The following is a 15,043-nucleotide window of genomic DNA, read 5'->3' as shown; positions in this document are numbered from 1 at the left end:
GAAGCTTTTGGGGCCACCAAGCCCTGCCCTCAGGACGCCAGCCCCAGCTTTACTTGGCATGAGGTCCAAACCCATCCTGGGAACAGCCATGGATATGGGGGACAGGGCATCCCTGGGGAACAAGGGCTGTCAGCCCCTCCCCAGGCTCCCACCTCCTCATCCTCACCCACTGCCCCTCCCTGTCCCCCTCCAGCCCAGCCCAGCCTCACAAAGACCCTGGGAATGCTGAAGGCTCTGGGGGGAGGTTGAAGCTGGGGGGGTCCAAATGTGCTGAGTCCGAAGGAAACTTTCCCGGCTCAAGTGGCGAACATGAAAAATTTAAGAGAGGGGCAAGTCCCAGCTACTGGAGAAACATTACAGCGAAATGTTTCCGAGGATGTTTCACCTCATTAATTGTGAAAAAACTGAAACGCTGACACGTTTTTACAGGCTGCCAGTTTTGCTGGGGGAAAAGTGTCTCTGTTAAAAAGGAGCAGCAAAAGTCTGGACCAAGAAAGAGGCCAAGGCTGTCCCGGGGGGGCCTTAGCCTGTGCTCACTGACAGGCAGCAGCAGCCTGTTTTATGGTTATAGAGCTGCCTCTGCACCAGCTAGAAACCACCCAGCACCACAGCTTGCTACCCCCAGCCACACAGACACACGCTATTTGGGAAGATCCTGCCCAGCAGTGCTGCAGCCCCAGGGATGCTCCATGCACACCCTGCACCCCCAGAGCTCTGGAGGTTTTCCCCTTGCACCCCTGAATGGTGTGTGGTGTCTGAGCACCCATCACAGCACATCCAGCTAAAAGACAGAACAAGCCAGGAAGGTCCTGGCTGAGCCAGCAGCATCCCTGCATCCCAGTGGGGATGTGTCCAGCCTGTGCTGGTAACCCAGTGGTGGCACTGAATCCTTTTTTCAGTTCATTATTAGTGCAGCAAAATCATTGGGAACATGATGCTTAGATGGGTACTGGGAAAAGAAAGATTATGAAAAGGAAGATCCCCATGTCATGAGACACTGCTTCCCTCAGGGGTGGCTCCAGCCCAGAGTGAGCCACCAAATTCACTGCTGAGAGCTGTGAGTGGGTTCAGAGCTGGCTCTGGAGTCAGGGCAGCCAAGCTGCAAAACCCAGGTGCACAAGAGGGGGAAGATCAGGAAGTCACCTGTGACTTCCTGAAGTGAGGCAGTGAGGAAGGAGGAAGATAATGAAAAGAATGAAGAAGGGAAGCAGAGACTCTTGTGCTGTGATTTAAAGACGATGCCCTGGAAGCTGAAAGCTGCTGAAATCCACAGGGCTGCAGCAAAAGCCCTGAGTGCTCAGGAGTCCCTGAACATTCCCAGCACTTCCCACCATGCCAGAGGCTCCTGCACAGCCCAGCACAGGCTCACCCAGCTGAGGCCAGGCCCCAGGAATGGTGTTTTGGCACAGCCAGCTCCTGCGTCAGCGGAAGCATTTAATGAATTAATTGCAGCCACATTCCCTGAAGGAGGAGGCAGGGGTGGTGGGATGCTGTCAAGCCTCAGGAAGGGGCTGGGGAACATCTTTGGCCACAAAGCTCTGGTGGGAGTGAGAGGAGTAGGCTGAGCAGCACAAGAAATTCCTGTCCACTCTCCCAGGGATCTGGGAGAGTCGGTGCCATCACCCACCCTTTACCTGGGCTGGGAGCTGCCTGTGACAGACCTTTGGGGAAGGTGACAGGGACACACCACTGGCTGGGGATGCAGCCCAGCCTCCTGGCCCCAGCCCCAATGCAGCCCACAGAGCCTGGCACCACCAGCACCCCCTGACAGCTCCAGAAACAGCTCCGGAGACAGCCCCGAGAGCTGCGACAGCGCCGGCGCCCAGCGCGGCTCTGGCTGTGCCTCCCCACCCGCCCGGCTCCTGCACCCCGGGAGCTGGAGCAGGGCCATTGTGGGGCCATTGTGGGGCCATTGTGGGGCCGTTGTGGGGCCGTTGTGGGGCCGTTGTGGGGCCGTGGAGGGCCCGCAGGGCTCAGACTGCCTGGCTGTGCCCCGGCGGTGGCACCGGCCCGGGGCAGCCGGCCCCGAGCGCCAGCGCATCCCCCGGGCTCGGAGCTCTGCGAGAGAAATGTTCCCTCCCAGGGCTCTGCCAGCGTGGGGGGACCCAGCCTGGCTCGGGGCTTTCGGGAGCTGCCAGGAGCACCCCGTGGGTTCACAGGAGCCCGACACAATGGGCTGTCCCGGCTCCAGAGCCACCACTGCCTCCATTGTGTCAGCGCTCCAAGGGGAGGGAGCTGCAGGGGAGCTGAGCTGGGGCAAAGCTGCTCCGCAACGAGTACCCAAATTGCCCCTCGAGGAATGGCACAGTGAGGAGGAAAGGCTCCTGGAATGTCCACTGTCTGCACGGATTTGCTGGGTACAGCGGCTTGAAGAGGTCAGGATCTGGCAGGGTCTGGCATCGTCCCTGCTCATGGCAGGGGAATGTGCAACTCAAGGGGGTTTGCACCCCTCTGGGGTCCCTCTTGTCTTAATTGGGGCTGGGGTCACACAGAGCCTCCAAAAACTCATCCACGGTGGTGGCAGTCTGGGTGTCCCCTGCAAATGCCAAAGAGGGAGAGGGGAGACAGGACAGGAATCGGGATGGGTGCTCCTGCCTTCATGCAGGGATGCTCCGAGAGGCTGTGTCAGACCAAAGGGCTCCTCAGGAGGATGTTTGTGGCTGCAGGGCTGGGGGGAGCAGGAGCCAAAGCCCTCCCAGCACAGCCAAGTGCCTCAGGAAAAGACAGCGTGGTGGGTTTGACTGATCCCAGCCAAGTTCCGAGCAGCACCGACCAACGGGGGAGCAGGAATTTCCATTTTGTTCTCCTGTGAATTTGCCAACCCCCACGGTGGAGGCCCAGGGACCAACAAAAGGCTCTGGCTCTACCCCAGGCAGCACCAGCCAGGAGCCTTCCCGGCAAGGAGACATTCACTTGCTTTCATCTCCCAGCCAGGAGCCCTTCCTGGGGTGGGATGAGAGCAGTGCTGGGGCTCTCCTGCTCCTCACGCCACTGCAGCAGCCTGGGCTGCTCCTGGGGACGCTGCCCCTCGGGGGCGCAGCCTCCCCCCTTTGCCAGCTCCTTACAACAGCCGTGGTGGCTCACAGATGTGTGAATCTGTGGCTCAGGGAAAGAGCCAGCCCAGAGCCTGTGGCCAAAATGCTGGGATTTGGGTCAGCCCCAGGCACCACAGCGAGGGGTCTGGGCAGAGGGAGCAGCCACGGTGGCTCCCCACAGGCACTGGAGGAGGGATGGAGGGACAGAGGCTGGGCCCTGCTGCCCTTCATCAGGGCTGAGCACAGGAGCTGCTTCCCTTCCCATCCTGCAGACCTTCCAGGCACCATTTGGTGTGTCCACGATGTAGCCACAGAGGTGCCAACATCACTCACATGTGATATAACAGGTTACCTGGCTTCCCAGCTGGGCACAGATGTGTAATTAATTAACACTAATGAGACTTGTGCAAGCACTGGCCCAGGATAGCACCCGCTTTGCAAAGCACCACCAAAATCCTGGATTTAACTGCAAAGTGAGTTTTCCTGGGGGCTGGGAAGGGGATGGGGAGTCCCTAAGGCCATCATGGCTGTTGAGAGCTCCCTGGGACTTTTGCTCAGTGTTTGAAAAATAAAACTAAATCAGCTGGGGCTGCATAGCAGGAACGTTGTGTGGAGGGCTGGCTCCCAGCCAGGGACCCCTGGCATGGTGATCCCAGCCTTCCTCTCCTCCACAGCCCCCCCAAAAAGGTGGTTTCTTGAAATTTAATAGGCAAAAGCCCAAGCAAGCCAGCCCCAGTGGCATCTGGCACTGAAACCCAACACCAGCCCCACGAGGTTAAAGCAGAGACTCCATTGCATCAGGGTCACTGCCAAGGGGGGAAGGAGGCAGGCAGGGCCAAGGGGGAATGATGAGAACTCCCATGCTGTCCCCTCCTGCTGCCCACTGCCACTGCCCCAAATCCCTTTTCTTTTTTTGAGGCCCAAAGGGTGTTTTTCACACCCAGGCCAGCAAACCACTGAGCACCCATTTGATCAGTGAGCAGCAGCACCTGCTGAGAGCCACCAGCTGTGGAACCAGCGTGTCTGGCTGGGTGTGGGGTGGGTGTGAGCCCCCCTGGGAGCCCATCCCAGCCGTGGGAGCCCATCCCAGCCCTGCTCCAGGGGTTCCCTGCACGCACAGACGTCCCTGCAGCCCTTGCCAGCAGCAGCACCGCTGTCCTCCAGTCTGGTTTGCATTTGAGGTCGGTGGCCTCTCGCCAAATTTATTGTAAAACATTCATTTTAATAAGTGACTCGTATCTTTTTTTTTTTTTTTTAACCCAGCCTGGTTAACTGTTTCCAGGTTACAGCAGAACCTTGTATGGCGGGGACAGTGGGGACAGTGGGGACAGTGGGGACAGGATCACAGTCAGGTCACTGGGGGCAGGTGCCAGCCATGGGCATGACAGGATGGAGACAGGAACATCAGGGCCCTGCTCCTACAAAGGTCAGCAGAGCTGAGACCTCACCCTCATCCCTCCAAGCCTTCGTCCCTCCAGGTCCCCAGGGAGACCCTCCTGCCACACTGGAGACCCTGGCACTCTCATACAGAACTAAAACTTACTGCCCCAGGGGTAACTGGGTCATGTCAAACATGCAGAGGGCTTCCAGAAGTGAGCATTGCCTGGTAGTTTAGTTTCAACATTTGTTTTAAGTTTTATAAACCTCTAATACTAATAGAAATGCTTGAGTGTCTTTTAATTTAAATGAAAACAGTTTTTTTAAATTTAAAAATTCCCCTGAGGTATTTACAACCCCCAAGTTACAGCCATGTGGCCAGCCCAGATGAGAAAGTGAAATTGGTGAGGAAGGAGCGTGGCAGCTGCCCCAGCCCAGCCCTGTAGTGGCCGTCCCCATGTCACCTGTGTCCCCTGCACAGACTCTGCTTCACACCTTTGCTGGGTGCATGGGATCCATGGGTCCACCAGCCCCATGAGCTGCCAGCCACAGCTGTCCCCAGCAGGATGGCATCTGTCTGTCTTTCCTGCCTTCCTTCTGTCCTTCCATTTTTGTCTCCTGTATGGAGCACAGTGGCTTTGGGGACAGGAGCTGCCCGTGACCCATCCTGTGCCCTCCTCAGCTGTGCTGCTGCAGGACCAGGCCCTTTGCACCCCAGTGCTGTGCCTGGGGTCCCCTAAGTGCTCCCCTACTACTGCCACCCCCAAGTGACCCCTGACAGCCCTGGCAGTGTCCCATGTGCATCCTGGGGTGCAACACAACCCCCCCACTTGGCAATGCCCTGCAGCACCTGGGGTACAGCGTGATTCCCCTGAATGGCTCAGTGCCACATGCCACCCCCTGCAATGGCCTGAACGGCTTGGGGTGCTGTGGAACCCCAGCACACACACCTGGCATTGCCCTGAACAGCTTGGGGTGCTGTGGAACCCCAGCACACACACCTGGCATTGCCCTGAACAGTTTGGGGTGCTGTGGAACCCCAGCACACACACCTGGCATTGCCCTGAACGGTTTGGGGTGCTGTGGAACCCCAGCACACACACCTGGCATTGCCCTGAACGGCTTGGGGTGCTGTGGAACCCCAGCACACACACCTGGCATTGCCCTGAACGGCTTGGGGTGCTGTGGAACCCCAGCACACACACCTGGCATTGCCCTGAACGGCTTGGGGTGCTGTGGAACCCCAGCACACACACCTGGCATTGCCCTGTACAGTTTGGGGTGCAGCACAATCCCCCCTACCAGCCATACCCTGCATGGCCTGGCACAATGCCGACACCCTGCACACCTTGGGGTGCAGAGCAGCCCCTCCAAACACCCAGTGCAATGCCCTGAGCAGCCCCAGGCTCAGCTCAGCTCCCCCTGGGTGCCGTTCCCATCCCTGGGTGCCATTTCCATTCCAGGGTGCCCTGCCCATTCCGGGGTGCCCTGCTCATCCCGGGGGTGCCGTTCCCATCCCGGGGGTGCCATTCCCATTCCGGGGGTGCCATTCCCATTCCGGGGGTGCCATTCCCAGCCCGGGGGTGCCGTTCCCAGCCCGGGCTGGCCCAGGCCCCCGAGCCCCCCGGTTCCGGTGCCAGCGCTGCCCCGGGCGGGCTGCAGAGGCTGCGGGGAGCCCCGGGCTGTGCCCCCTCCCCACATGTGCCCCGCTGCCATGTGCTCCCCGCCGCTCCCCCGGCTCCCCTGCCATGTGCACTCCAGTTTCCTTGCGTGTGAAGCCTGCAGCCTCTCGGATTCAGTGGCTGGAAAGGATGGCGCCTCTCCACATCTGGTTCAATGCGCGAGCCTGGCGCCTGGCTTAGCCACAGTCTCCATTCAGAGACACACAGACTTTAATAGACTCATACAATTCTTCCTGATCTATCACTGCAGCCGCAGCTGAAAAGCTGCTTTATTATATGCGCTCAAAGGGGGATGAGGAGGGAAGGGGAGGGGGCCGGCGGCTGGCGCTGCCGCTCTCTGAAGGCTCCCAGCCCGCCCGGCATCCCCCGGGACCTGAACTGTCCCCCCAGCCCTGCCCGGCCTCCCAGGGGCTGCTTTCCCCCCCAAACCGCAGGAAAGAGCAGCAGAGCAGCCTCATTATCTCTCCTGCTCAATTAACACCCTCCGAGCTGCCGCTTGCACCCGCACGGCGCACGGCTGGGGCTGAAGGGACGAGGTGGCAAAGGGGACCCAGGATGTCCCCAGGATGTCCCCAGGATGTCCCCAGGATGGCTTCACAACCCCACAAGCTGCAGCAATTCGCCCAATTCCTGCAACATCAGCATCGCATTTATCCCGCAATTCCCCGAGCGAGCACCGGGAGCTGCCCGGGGCTCGGGGCTGCCCCGCGGAGCCCCCGCGGGTCCCGGTACCGGGGCTGGCTCTGCCGGGACGCCGGGGCCAGGGAGGCTCTGCCGAGGGATGCTGAGCACGGACAGGGCGTTTGTCAGCCGTGGGAAGGCTGGAAAACACCGCCCGCGGTCATGCGTCCCTCGGGCAAAGGCGAACATCGGGAATGCCTCGAGGGCGAGGGGAGGAATTTCTGTGTTAGTTCTCGGAAATTCAGGGTTGTGCGGTGAAAAACAAGTAGTTTGGTAGTTTTGGGGTAGTCCTGGTCAACAGGCATCGGAAAACTGCCTTGAAACCTCAAATCAGGCCTTTCTCCCCAACACTTTGCTGTTCCCATCCTCCCTGGCCCTTCTGGGCATCACCAAGGCCAGGCAGGGGTGGCTGCCTCTGCCCACCACACTTCCACTCTGCTCCAAATTGCTTTTTGCAGCCAGGAAAAACCTGATCTGCATTAAGCCTGGTCTAAATCCTCGCTCAGCCCATAACCCACTGCCCCAGCATTTTAAAGGATGCTCTGACCCAGTTCCCTGGCTCAGGGATTCCATCCTGGAGCGACAACTCCCTCCAGCCTCTGCTCATGCTGCAGGGAGGGAATGAGGTGCCAGTGTGGGGACACCAACCCCAAAGCACCCGGGTCCCATCCTGCTTCAAACTCATCCCCTTGGCTCAAGGATTTGACAGCTCTGGGGAGAGAATTCCCCCTGGCTGGAGGAAATCAGCCCTGGGTGAGGGGGGGATCAGCCCCACTCCCTGGGAGGGAGGAGGGTTTCTAACACACAGCCTCAGAGCCCCAAATCATTTCATCAGCCTCCCAGCTACAGACACACGCCCAGGCTCTCTTAAAATGCTGATTCGTTGAAATTCACCCATCTTGGCTGCACAGAGTCGAAATTTCATATTTTTCCTGTGAATCAGCCCCATTCCCTGAAATAACAGCCCAAAAGAGAGGGAAAATAGTCTTGCACTGAGCTGTTGCTGGTCGAGTGAGACATAACAGCCCAGGGGGGGACAGGCAAGGTGTCCCTGCACCCCAGCACCCTCCTGGGCTGGGCATGGCTGTCTCAGGGGGGTCTGGGCTGCTGCTGGGAACTAAAGCACATCAGTGGGTGCTGCCAGGGCTCCCAGGGGACTGGGGCAAAGCTTTGTGTCCCCACAACATGCAGGACCCCTCCAGTGTCCCCTCTGGACACTGCCAGGCCGTGATTCTCCCTGCTGGAAAGGGTTTCAGAAGGAGCATCCCCCAGAGCAATGCCTGCCAAAACCAGCTCACTGGGGGTGCTGAGCACAGAAGAATCCCAGCAATGAGAAGTCAGGGAGAAAAGTGATTTTCCTGGCCCAGCCAAGGCTGCTCCAGCTCTTGGGCTCCCCCAGCCAGAGGGTTCCCATCTCCCCAGGTCCTGAGTTTGGGATTTTTCCCCTTTGCCCTCTGGCAGCAGCTCTCCCAGCACAGCAGTGAGCACGTGTGGGGACCCCACAGAGCCCTGCAGGGCTGCAGGAACGTGCTGGGATGTGTTTGCTGTGCCCTGGGGAGGGCTCAGCGTGGGCAGGGCAACTTCCAGGGGCCCCTCTGCAGCCCAGAGCCCCCCAAGCTGGGGCAGGGGGAGCCTGGACTCCAGGTGGGGGTGCTCAGCTCATATGGGGGCAAATTTCCCCCAAATGAGAGTCCTGATGTCAGCAAGAGCCTGAGAGCAGCCCAGGGCACAGGGAAGGGCAGGATGGTGACCCGTTGTCACCACAGGAGGAGCAGGAGGGGGCGTGGATGTCACTGTGGGAGGAGTGGGGTGGCGAGTGTGTGTCACCCTGCAGGGCTGGGGGCACAGGGGAGCACAGAGGGGTGGAACCAGGGTGAACCCCAGGCCAGAAGCTCTGTGAGCCCCGGGGCCTCTCCCAGCTGTGCCCCCAACCCTGCCTGTGCCTGGCAGTGGTTTGTGCTGCTCTGGCTGCTTCTGCAGGGAGCTGACCCCATTCAGCCCCTATCCTGTGCCATGGGAGAGCAGCACTCCCACCCCACAGCAGTTTCTGGGTAGATGAGACCTGAGGAACCACTTTCCTCTTGTCCAGGGCAGGGGACCACGTGCAGGACAAGAACCACGGTGAGGGTGTCGCTGTTAGGGAGGGGAAGGCTGGCTGCAGAACACTGCAGGTTGTCCCCTGTCCCCTGTCCCCTGCATCAGCCTGGGGTGCACAGCAGGGATCCCTCCCCACAGCCCCTTCACCTGACTGGGATGGGCTGGGCTCCCTGCGAGTGGCTGGAAAGCTCTGGGTGAGCTGGGACCTGTCAGGCCCTCCCTCCATCCATCATCCATCCATCCATCCATCATCCATCCATCCATCCATCCATCCATCCATCCATCCATCCATCATCCATCCATCCATCCATCCATCCATCCATCCATCCATCCATCCATCCATCATCCATCCATCCATCCATCCATCCATCCATCATCCATCCATCATCCATCCATCCATCCATCATCCATCCATCCATCCATCCATCCATCCATCCATCCATCCATCCATCCATCCATCATCCATCCCTCCATCCATCCATCCATCCATCATCCATCCATCATCCATCCATCCATCCATCATCCATCCATCCATCCATCATCCATCCATCCATCCATCCATCCATCCATCCATCCATCCATCCATCATCCATCCATCATCCATCCATCCATCCATCATCCATCCATCCATCATCCATCCCTCCATCCATCCATCCATCCATCCATCATCCATCCATCCCTCCATCCATCCATCCATCCATCCATCATCCATCCATCCATCCATCCATCCATCCATCCATCCATCCATCCATCCCTCCATCCTTCCATCCATCATCCATCCATCCATCCATCCTTCCATCCATCATTAATCCATCCATCCATCCATCCATCCATCCATCCATCCATCCATCCATCCTTCCATCCATCATTAATCCATCCATCCATCCATCCATCCATCCATCCATCCATCCATCATCCATCCATCCATCCATCCATCATCCATCCATCCATCCATCCATCCATCCATCCATCCATCCATCATCCATCCATCATCCATCCATCCATCCATCCATCCATCCATCCATCCATCCATCATCCATCCATCATCCATCCATCCATCCATCCATCCATCCATCCATCCATCCATCCATCCATCCATCCATCCATCCATCCATCCATCCATCCATCCATCATCCATCCATCATCCATCCATCCATCATCCATCCATCCCTCCATCCATCCATCCATCCATCCATCCATCCATCCATCCATCCATCCATCCATCCATCCATCCTCACAGTAAGCAAAAACCACCGTGGAGGGCTGGGAGGTGGCCAGGCTGGGGAGAGCTCCCACACGGATTAATTGGTGCTTACTCACTAATTGCTGCTGGATGCTGCACTGGGGACCTGCCAGCACCACACACTGGACACGCACTGTCCCCTCCCCTGGGGCCATCCTGCTCCAGCAGCCCCAAGGGCACTTGGGGAAAAACCCCTGTCCTGAGGTCTGCAACTCTCAGAGCCCCCCGGGCAGGGGGGTCCCCAGGCAGGCACTGGGGACAGGGAGGGTGATGTCTGTCACTGAGAGCAAGGATGGCTTCTGTCCTGGTGCCACCCACCAGGCTGGGCTGGCCTTACAAGGACACAGAGGATTCGCCTCCCCCTCTGCTTCAGATGCCAACAGGGACTGTCCCCAGCCAGGGCCCTGCAGGAGATCTGCCAGGCCCCCCCAGCTGGGGCTGTTTTGGGGAGCAGTGAGGGGTGATGGGTGCTGTAAACGCTGCACCCCAGCCCTGCTGCCCCCTCCAGTGTATCCCAACCCCATCCCACAGGCCATGGCCAGCACGGTGGTGCCACCCTGAGCAGCAGGGACCTCTCCTTGGAGAGCTGAGCCACATCCATCAGATAATTCCCAAAGCCTCCTCCCCTCCACGGGGGCTGTGTTGGGGTCCCTACACACTGCCTGTCCCTGGTCTGGCATCCAGAAACCAGGGAAAGCCTCCCAGCACAGCAGCCTGGAGGGTGCCCAGCAGTTTTGGGGCTGTGGAAAGCAGGTGGGTGCTGGAGAGAGAGGTCTGGTGGGTCAGGGGTTAGGGAGGCCTCAGCTGTGTCCCTGTGCCCATGGCCCAGTCTCACTGAGCACAGGGGATCAGCCAGGAGTTAATGACACTGGGTTTAGCTGGGGCATCTCTGTGCACAGATGTCCCCAAAGGCACATCCTGGCCACGGGGGTACAGAGCTGCCTCCTGCCAGCACAGCCACAGAGGCCAAGGTGTCCCTGAGCTGTGCCCATGGCTGATGGGGACAAGTGGTATTTGGGAAGGCAGAGCAGCACAGCCAAACCTTGTCCTGTGAGCCAGGGCCAGCACAGTCCCTGGATTTGGACACCACAGGGACATCAGCTGGGATGGCTCTGCCTCAAGAAAGGTACCCAAGCCCTGGGGGGTGTTTGGGGCTACCTGGGGCAATCAGCCACCACTTTAACTCCAGGACCAAGACCCCTTTCCCCTCTGATACCAGGTCCCTGTCCCTCCCTGCCTCACCTCTCCCTTTTCAGCTGCTCTGGTTTTGATAAATTAAAGCAAATTTGTTGCAACAACATCTTAATGCCCTCTGCCCCTTTGGGTGCTGCTTCTCCTCTCCTCTCCTGCATCACTGCTCAGCTCAGCATCCTCACAGCCCCAGAACAGGTCAGAGGACCCAGGGGATGAGGAAGGGGCTCAAGGCACTGTTCTGAAAGTGGGGTGTCTGGGGGCCACCACACCTCCCCATCCCACTGCCAGGTCCCAGTGGCTGTAGCCAAATAAATGGTCAATGCATGCCAAAAAATCCTCTTGGAGGGGCCACAGCTCAGCTGTGACAAAAGTGACTCTTTCTGAGTGTTCAGCCCCAAAGCGGTGCCGGAGCCAGTGCACGACTCCCTCTCCCATCCCCAGGCGGCACCAAAAGTAAGTTCATTGTTTGAAAAGCCATCAGTCAAGGCTTGCTGGCTAAAATTACCCTCCTGCTTTATCATCTTGAGAACATTAAGGGCTGTTGTTAACAGATGTTTCGCGTTACACATTATTTGTTAGTCTAATGAAAGGAGGTGAACAAGCTTTCAAGACCTCAGAAGTTGTGCCGAAGGTTTTCCATGGGAGGCTGTTGCACCACTCCAGGGGAGAATGAAGATGAAGATGAGGGTGTGAATGAGCTCTCACCACCCTGTTGACTTTTCCTTGCTCTTGCCTGGCTTGTGGGATTTCTGATTTTTGGGTGTCATGAGAGCAATGTGTTGCACAGATATTTGTATTCACAGTCCCAGGAGGATGCTCTGGGTACACTCAGGGCCAGTTTGGGGCTGTGGCCAAGGCAGGGGCTGAGCATCCCGCTGGGTAGAGAGGGAGCTGGGCATGGCTTTGGTCCCCAGGAGCCTCCACAGTGCCAGGGGAAGGGATGCCAGCCCTGCAAGGGGCTCCTGGAGGGGAGGTGTGCCAGGGGCCCCGGACATGGGGCTGCCTCCAGGGCTGAATCCCCTTCTGCAGAGAATAAATCCCTGCCCTGAGCTTCTCTGGCTGTGCCAGCCTCGGGAAAGCTCTCACTGCAGCTTCCCTGGGGAAGGGGAGGGGGTTCTGTTGAGGTCTCAGCCTGCTGGGCACAGCCTGGGGCTGCCTGAAGCATCCTTGTGCCGGCTCTGCCAGCACAGCCCCCGTGAGCCCTGCCTGGTGCAGGGTCCCACAGCTTCACAGCAGCTTCAGGGGTCCCACAGCTTCACAGCAGCTTCAGGGCTGCTCTTCCTCCACAAAGACCCCGAAGGGCTCCTGGCTGGAGCTCAGAGCCACATCCTGCAGAGAGATGCAGGGGCACCGTGGCCACTTGTGTTCATAACAAACCCACTGCCAGCAGCTGTGGGGCTCCACACCTGCCTCTGGCAGGAAAACCCCACGATGGTTGAAGAGGAAGAGGAGAGCAAATGCCAAGAGGCTGTTCTATTTCAGGATGCCAGTAAAAGATAGCGTTACCAGTAGAAGTTCCTTTGCTGTCATCGCAGATCTGGAGCAAAAGGCTGATGCTCACAAAGGCAGAACATTTGCCTGGTATTTCGGGTCTTCCCATCTCAATTTAGGAAATTGCATCCCAGTTAAGGCGGTGGCAGCAGGTAAGGGTCTCAAAGGTCCAGCTTTGCGTGCACCCAGGTTCTTGTCTCTGTTTCCTTGTTCTCTTCTTGCCCACTGCTCTCAGCTCCTGGGTATTTTTCAACATCAGAAATGCTTCAGCTGCTGCTCAGCCTGTCAGAGCATCCCAGATGCTGGTGGTGCCTCCATCCATGCCAGCTTGCCAGAACAGGTGCTAATGGGAAATATCTCACGTGGACCAGCACTGCTGGGATCTGCAGAGCAAACCCCAGGGCCCCTGCCTGGGAGGAATGGGTTTTAGGGTGAAGAACAGGCCGGTGGTGATCGTGCAGCCTCTCACTCTGTTTTTTGCATCATGCTGGGTCCACGCTGGGTTCTCTGGGTGCATTAGGAGCCCAGCAGGGCAGTTGTTTCTCTGCTGCTTTGCAGACAGCCCTGTGAGACTGGGCTGGGTTTCCCAAAGCTGTGCTGACCCCAACATGGAATACTGTCCCCCTACAGCCCCACAGGCAGGAGAAACCCTCCCCACAGCCCCACAGCCACTGCCGAAAGTACACACAAAACCCAAGGGAAAGGGAGGGAGGAAAATAACACTGAAAATACCAGATACCATCCCAAAAAGCAGCGCCCAGCCCTCAGCAAGGCAGAAGAGGCTGGGGGCTCAGTGGGGTTGCTCCATGAAGGGAGGAGGTTGTGCAGGGAATGAGCTGTGGGCTGGAGAAAGATGCTGCAGAGCTGCACACAGTGTAGGAGCCAGGGGAGGGGACACAGAGAGCACCGGGGGGATTGAAGGGACTGAGCCCCCTTCAGCAGCACAGATTCCCGGCTGGGCTGTCAGCACCCCAGGGCTGTAGGAAACAAGCCTGGGGTAGCACAGCCCAGCCAGGACAGTTCTGGGGAATGTCACCCCTCGGGGAGGGCACCCGGCCCGGGCTCTGGGCATGGGGGCTCTGCCCCCTCTCTGTCACCTCTGTGTCCCGAGGGACACTCGGCCTCGGGGGGCTCTGGGGGCCGTCGGCTGCCTCGGCTCTGTGGCTTTGCCACAGGAATGGGGCGAACCCTGCTCACCCCCGCGCCAGGAGCGGAGCGGGGATGTGCGGGACCGGCGGAGATGCGGGCGGGATTGTCCCGTTAAAAACGCGCCTCCGGCCAGGACCGAGCGCCATGAAACCGCGTCCCGGCTCGGTCCCGCTCTCTTGTCCCAGCCCCGGCTCTGTCCCCGCTGATGCCGGAGTCGCGCAGCTGCGGCCGCCGGGACGGGACCCGCAGTGTCCCCGTGCCCGCAGTGTCCCGGTGCCCGCGGCCCCGCCGGGCCGGCCCCGCTCCCCGCGCCCGGAAACCGAGACTGGGAGCTCCGGGGGACATGGGGACCCCGCAGGCCACGCAGCCCCGGCACGGACCGACTTCCCGGGAGCGCCCCGGACCCGACACCTCCGGTGCCGGCGAGGAGGCGGCCGGTGCGGGGTCCCTGTGCTCCTTGTCCCGGGTGCGGGGTCCCTGTGCCCCTGTCCGGGTGCGGGGTCCCTGTGCTCCCTGTCCCGCTGCGGGGTCCCCGTGCTCCCTGTCCCGGGTGCGGGGTCCCTGTGCTCCCTGTCCCGGGTGCGGGGTCCCTGTGCTCCCTGTCCCGGGTGCGGGGTCCCTGTGTCCCTGCCCGGGTGCGGAGTCCCTCTCTCACGGTGCGGGGTCCCTCTCCCCCAGCTGTCGGGGGGTCGCCACCTCGCCGCTCGCCTCCACCCGCTCCCCCCGCTCTCCCACCCCACTGCGGGGGGACACCGACCCCCTTAGTCCGGGGTGCCCTTCCCGCGGCAGGGGGACACGGCGGGGACACCCCATCCCCAAGGCTGCCCCATCCCGGCCCGGCGGGACTCACCGTCCTGGGGCGCTGCCTCGCTGCCGCTGCTGCCTCCCGACGGCTCTGGGATGGCCTTGCCGCCACCGGCGGGCGGGGGACCGGCCGCGGGGGTCCCGTTCATACCGGCCGCCACCTCCTCCAGGTCCAGGAGGTGGCTCACGCTGAAGTTTTTCCGGCTTTGAGCGTTTTCGGGCGGCTCCGGGCCGCGCACGGCGCCGGGGGCGAACGGCTTGTCCATGGCAAAGGCTGGCGCCGAGTCCAT

General features: G+C 59.8%; 1 protein-coding gene across 1 annotated transcript in view; it reads right to left on the bottom strand.

Annotated features, from left to right (window-relative positions):
• PRRX2 (paired related homeobox 2) overlaps positions 1-15,043 on the bottom strand; it is a 24,177-nt gene extending 9,134 nt beyond the window's left edge. Inside the window, exon 1 of the mRNA XM_066562645.1 lies at positions 14,800-15,043. Within this exon, the coding sequence (XP_066418742.1) occupies positions 14,800-15,043 (244 nt within the window). The remainder of the gene's footprint in view (positions 1-14,799) is intronic.

Source organism: Molothrus aeneus, chromosome 19, assembly GCF_037042795.1.
Source record: "Molothrus aeneus isolate 106 chromosome 19, BPBGC_Maene_1.0, whole genome shotgun sequence".
NCBI lineage: Eukaryota > Metazoa > Chordata > Aves > Passeriformes > Icteridae > Molothrus > Molothrus aeneus.
The sequence above is the reverse complement of the archived record's forward strand: the minus strand, read 5'-3'. Positions and strand labels throughout refer to the sequence as shown.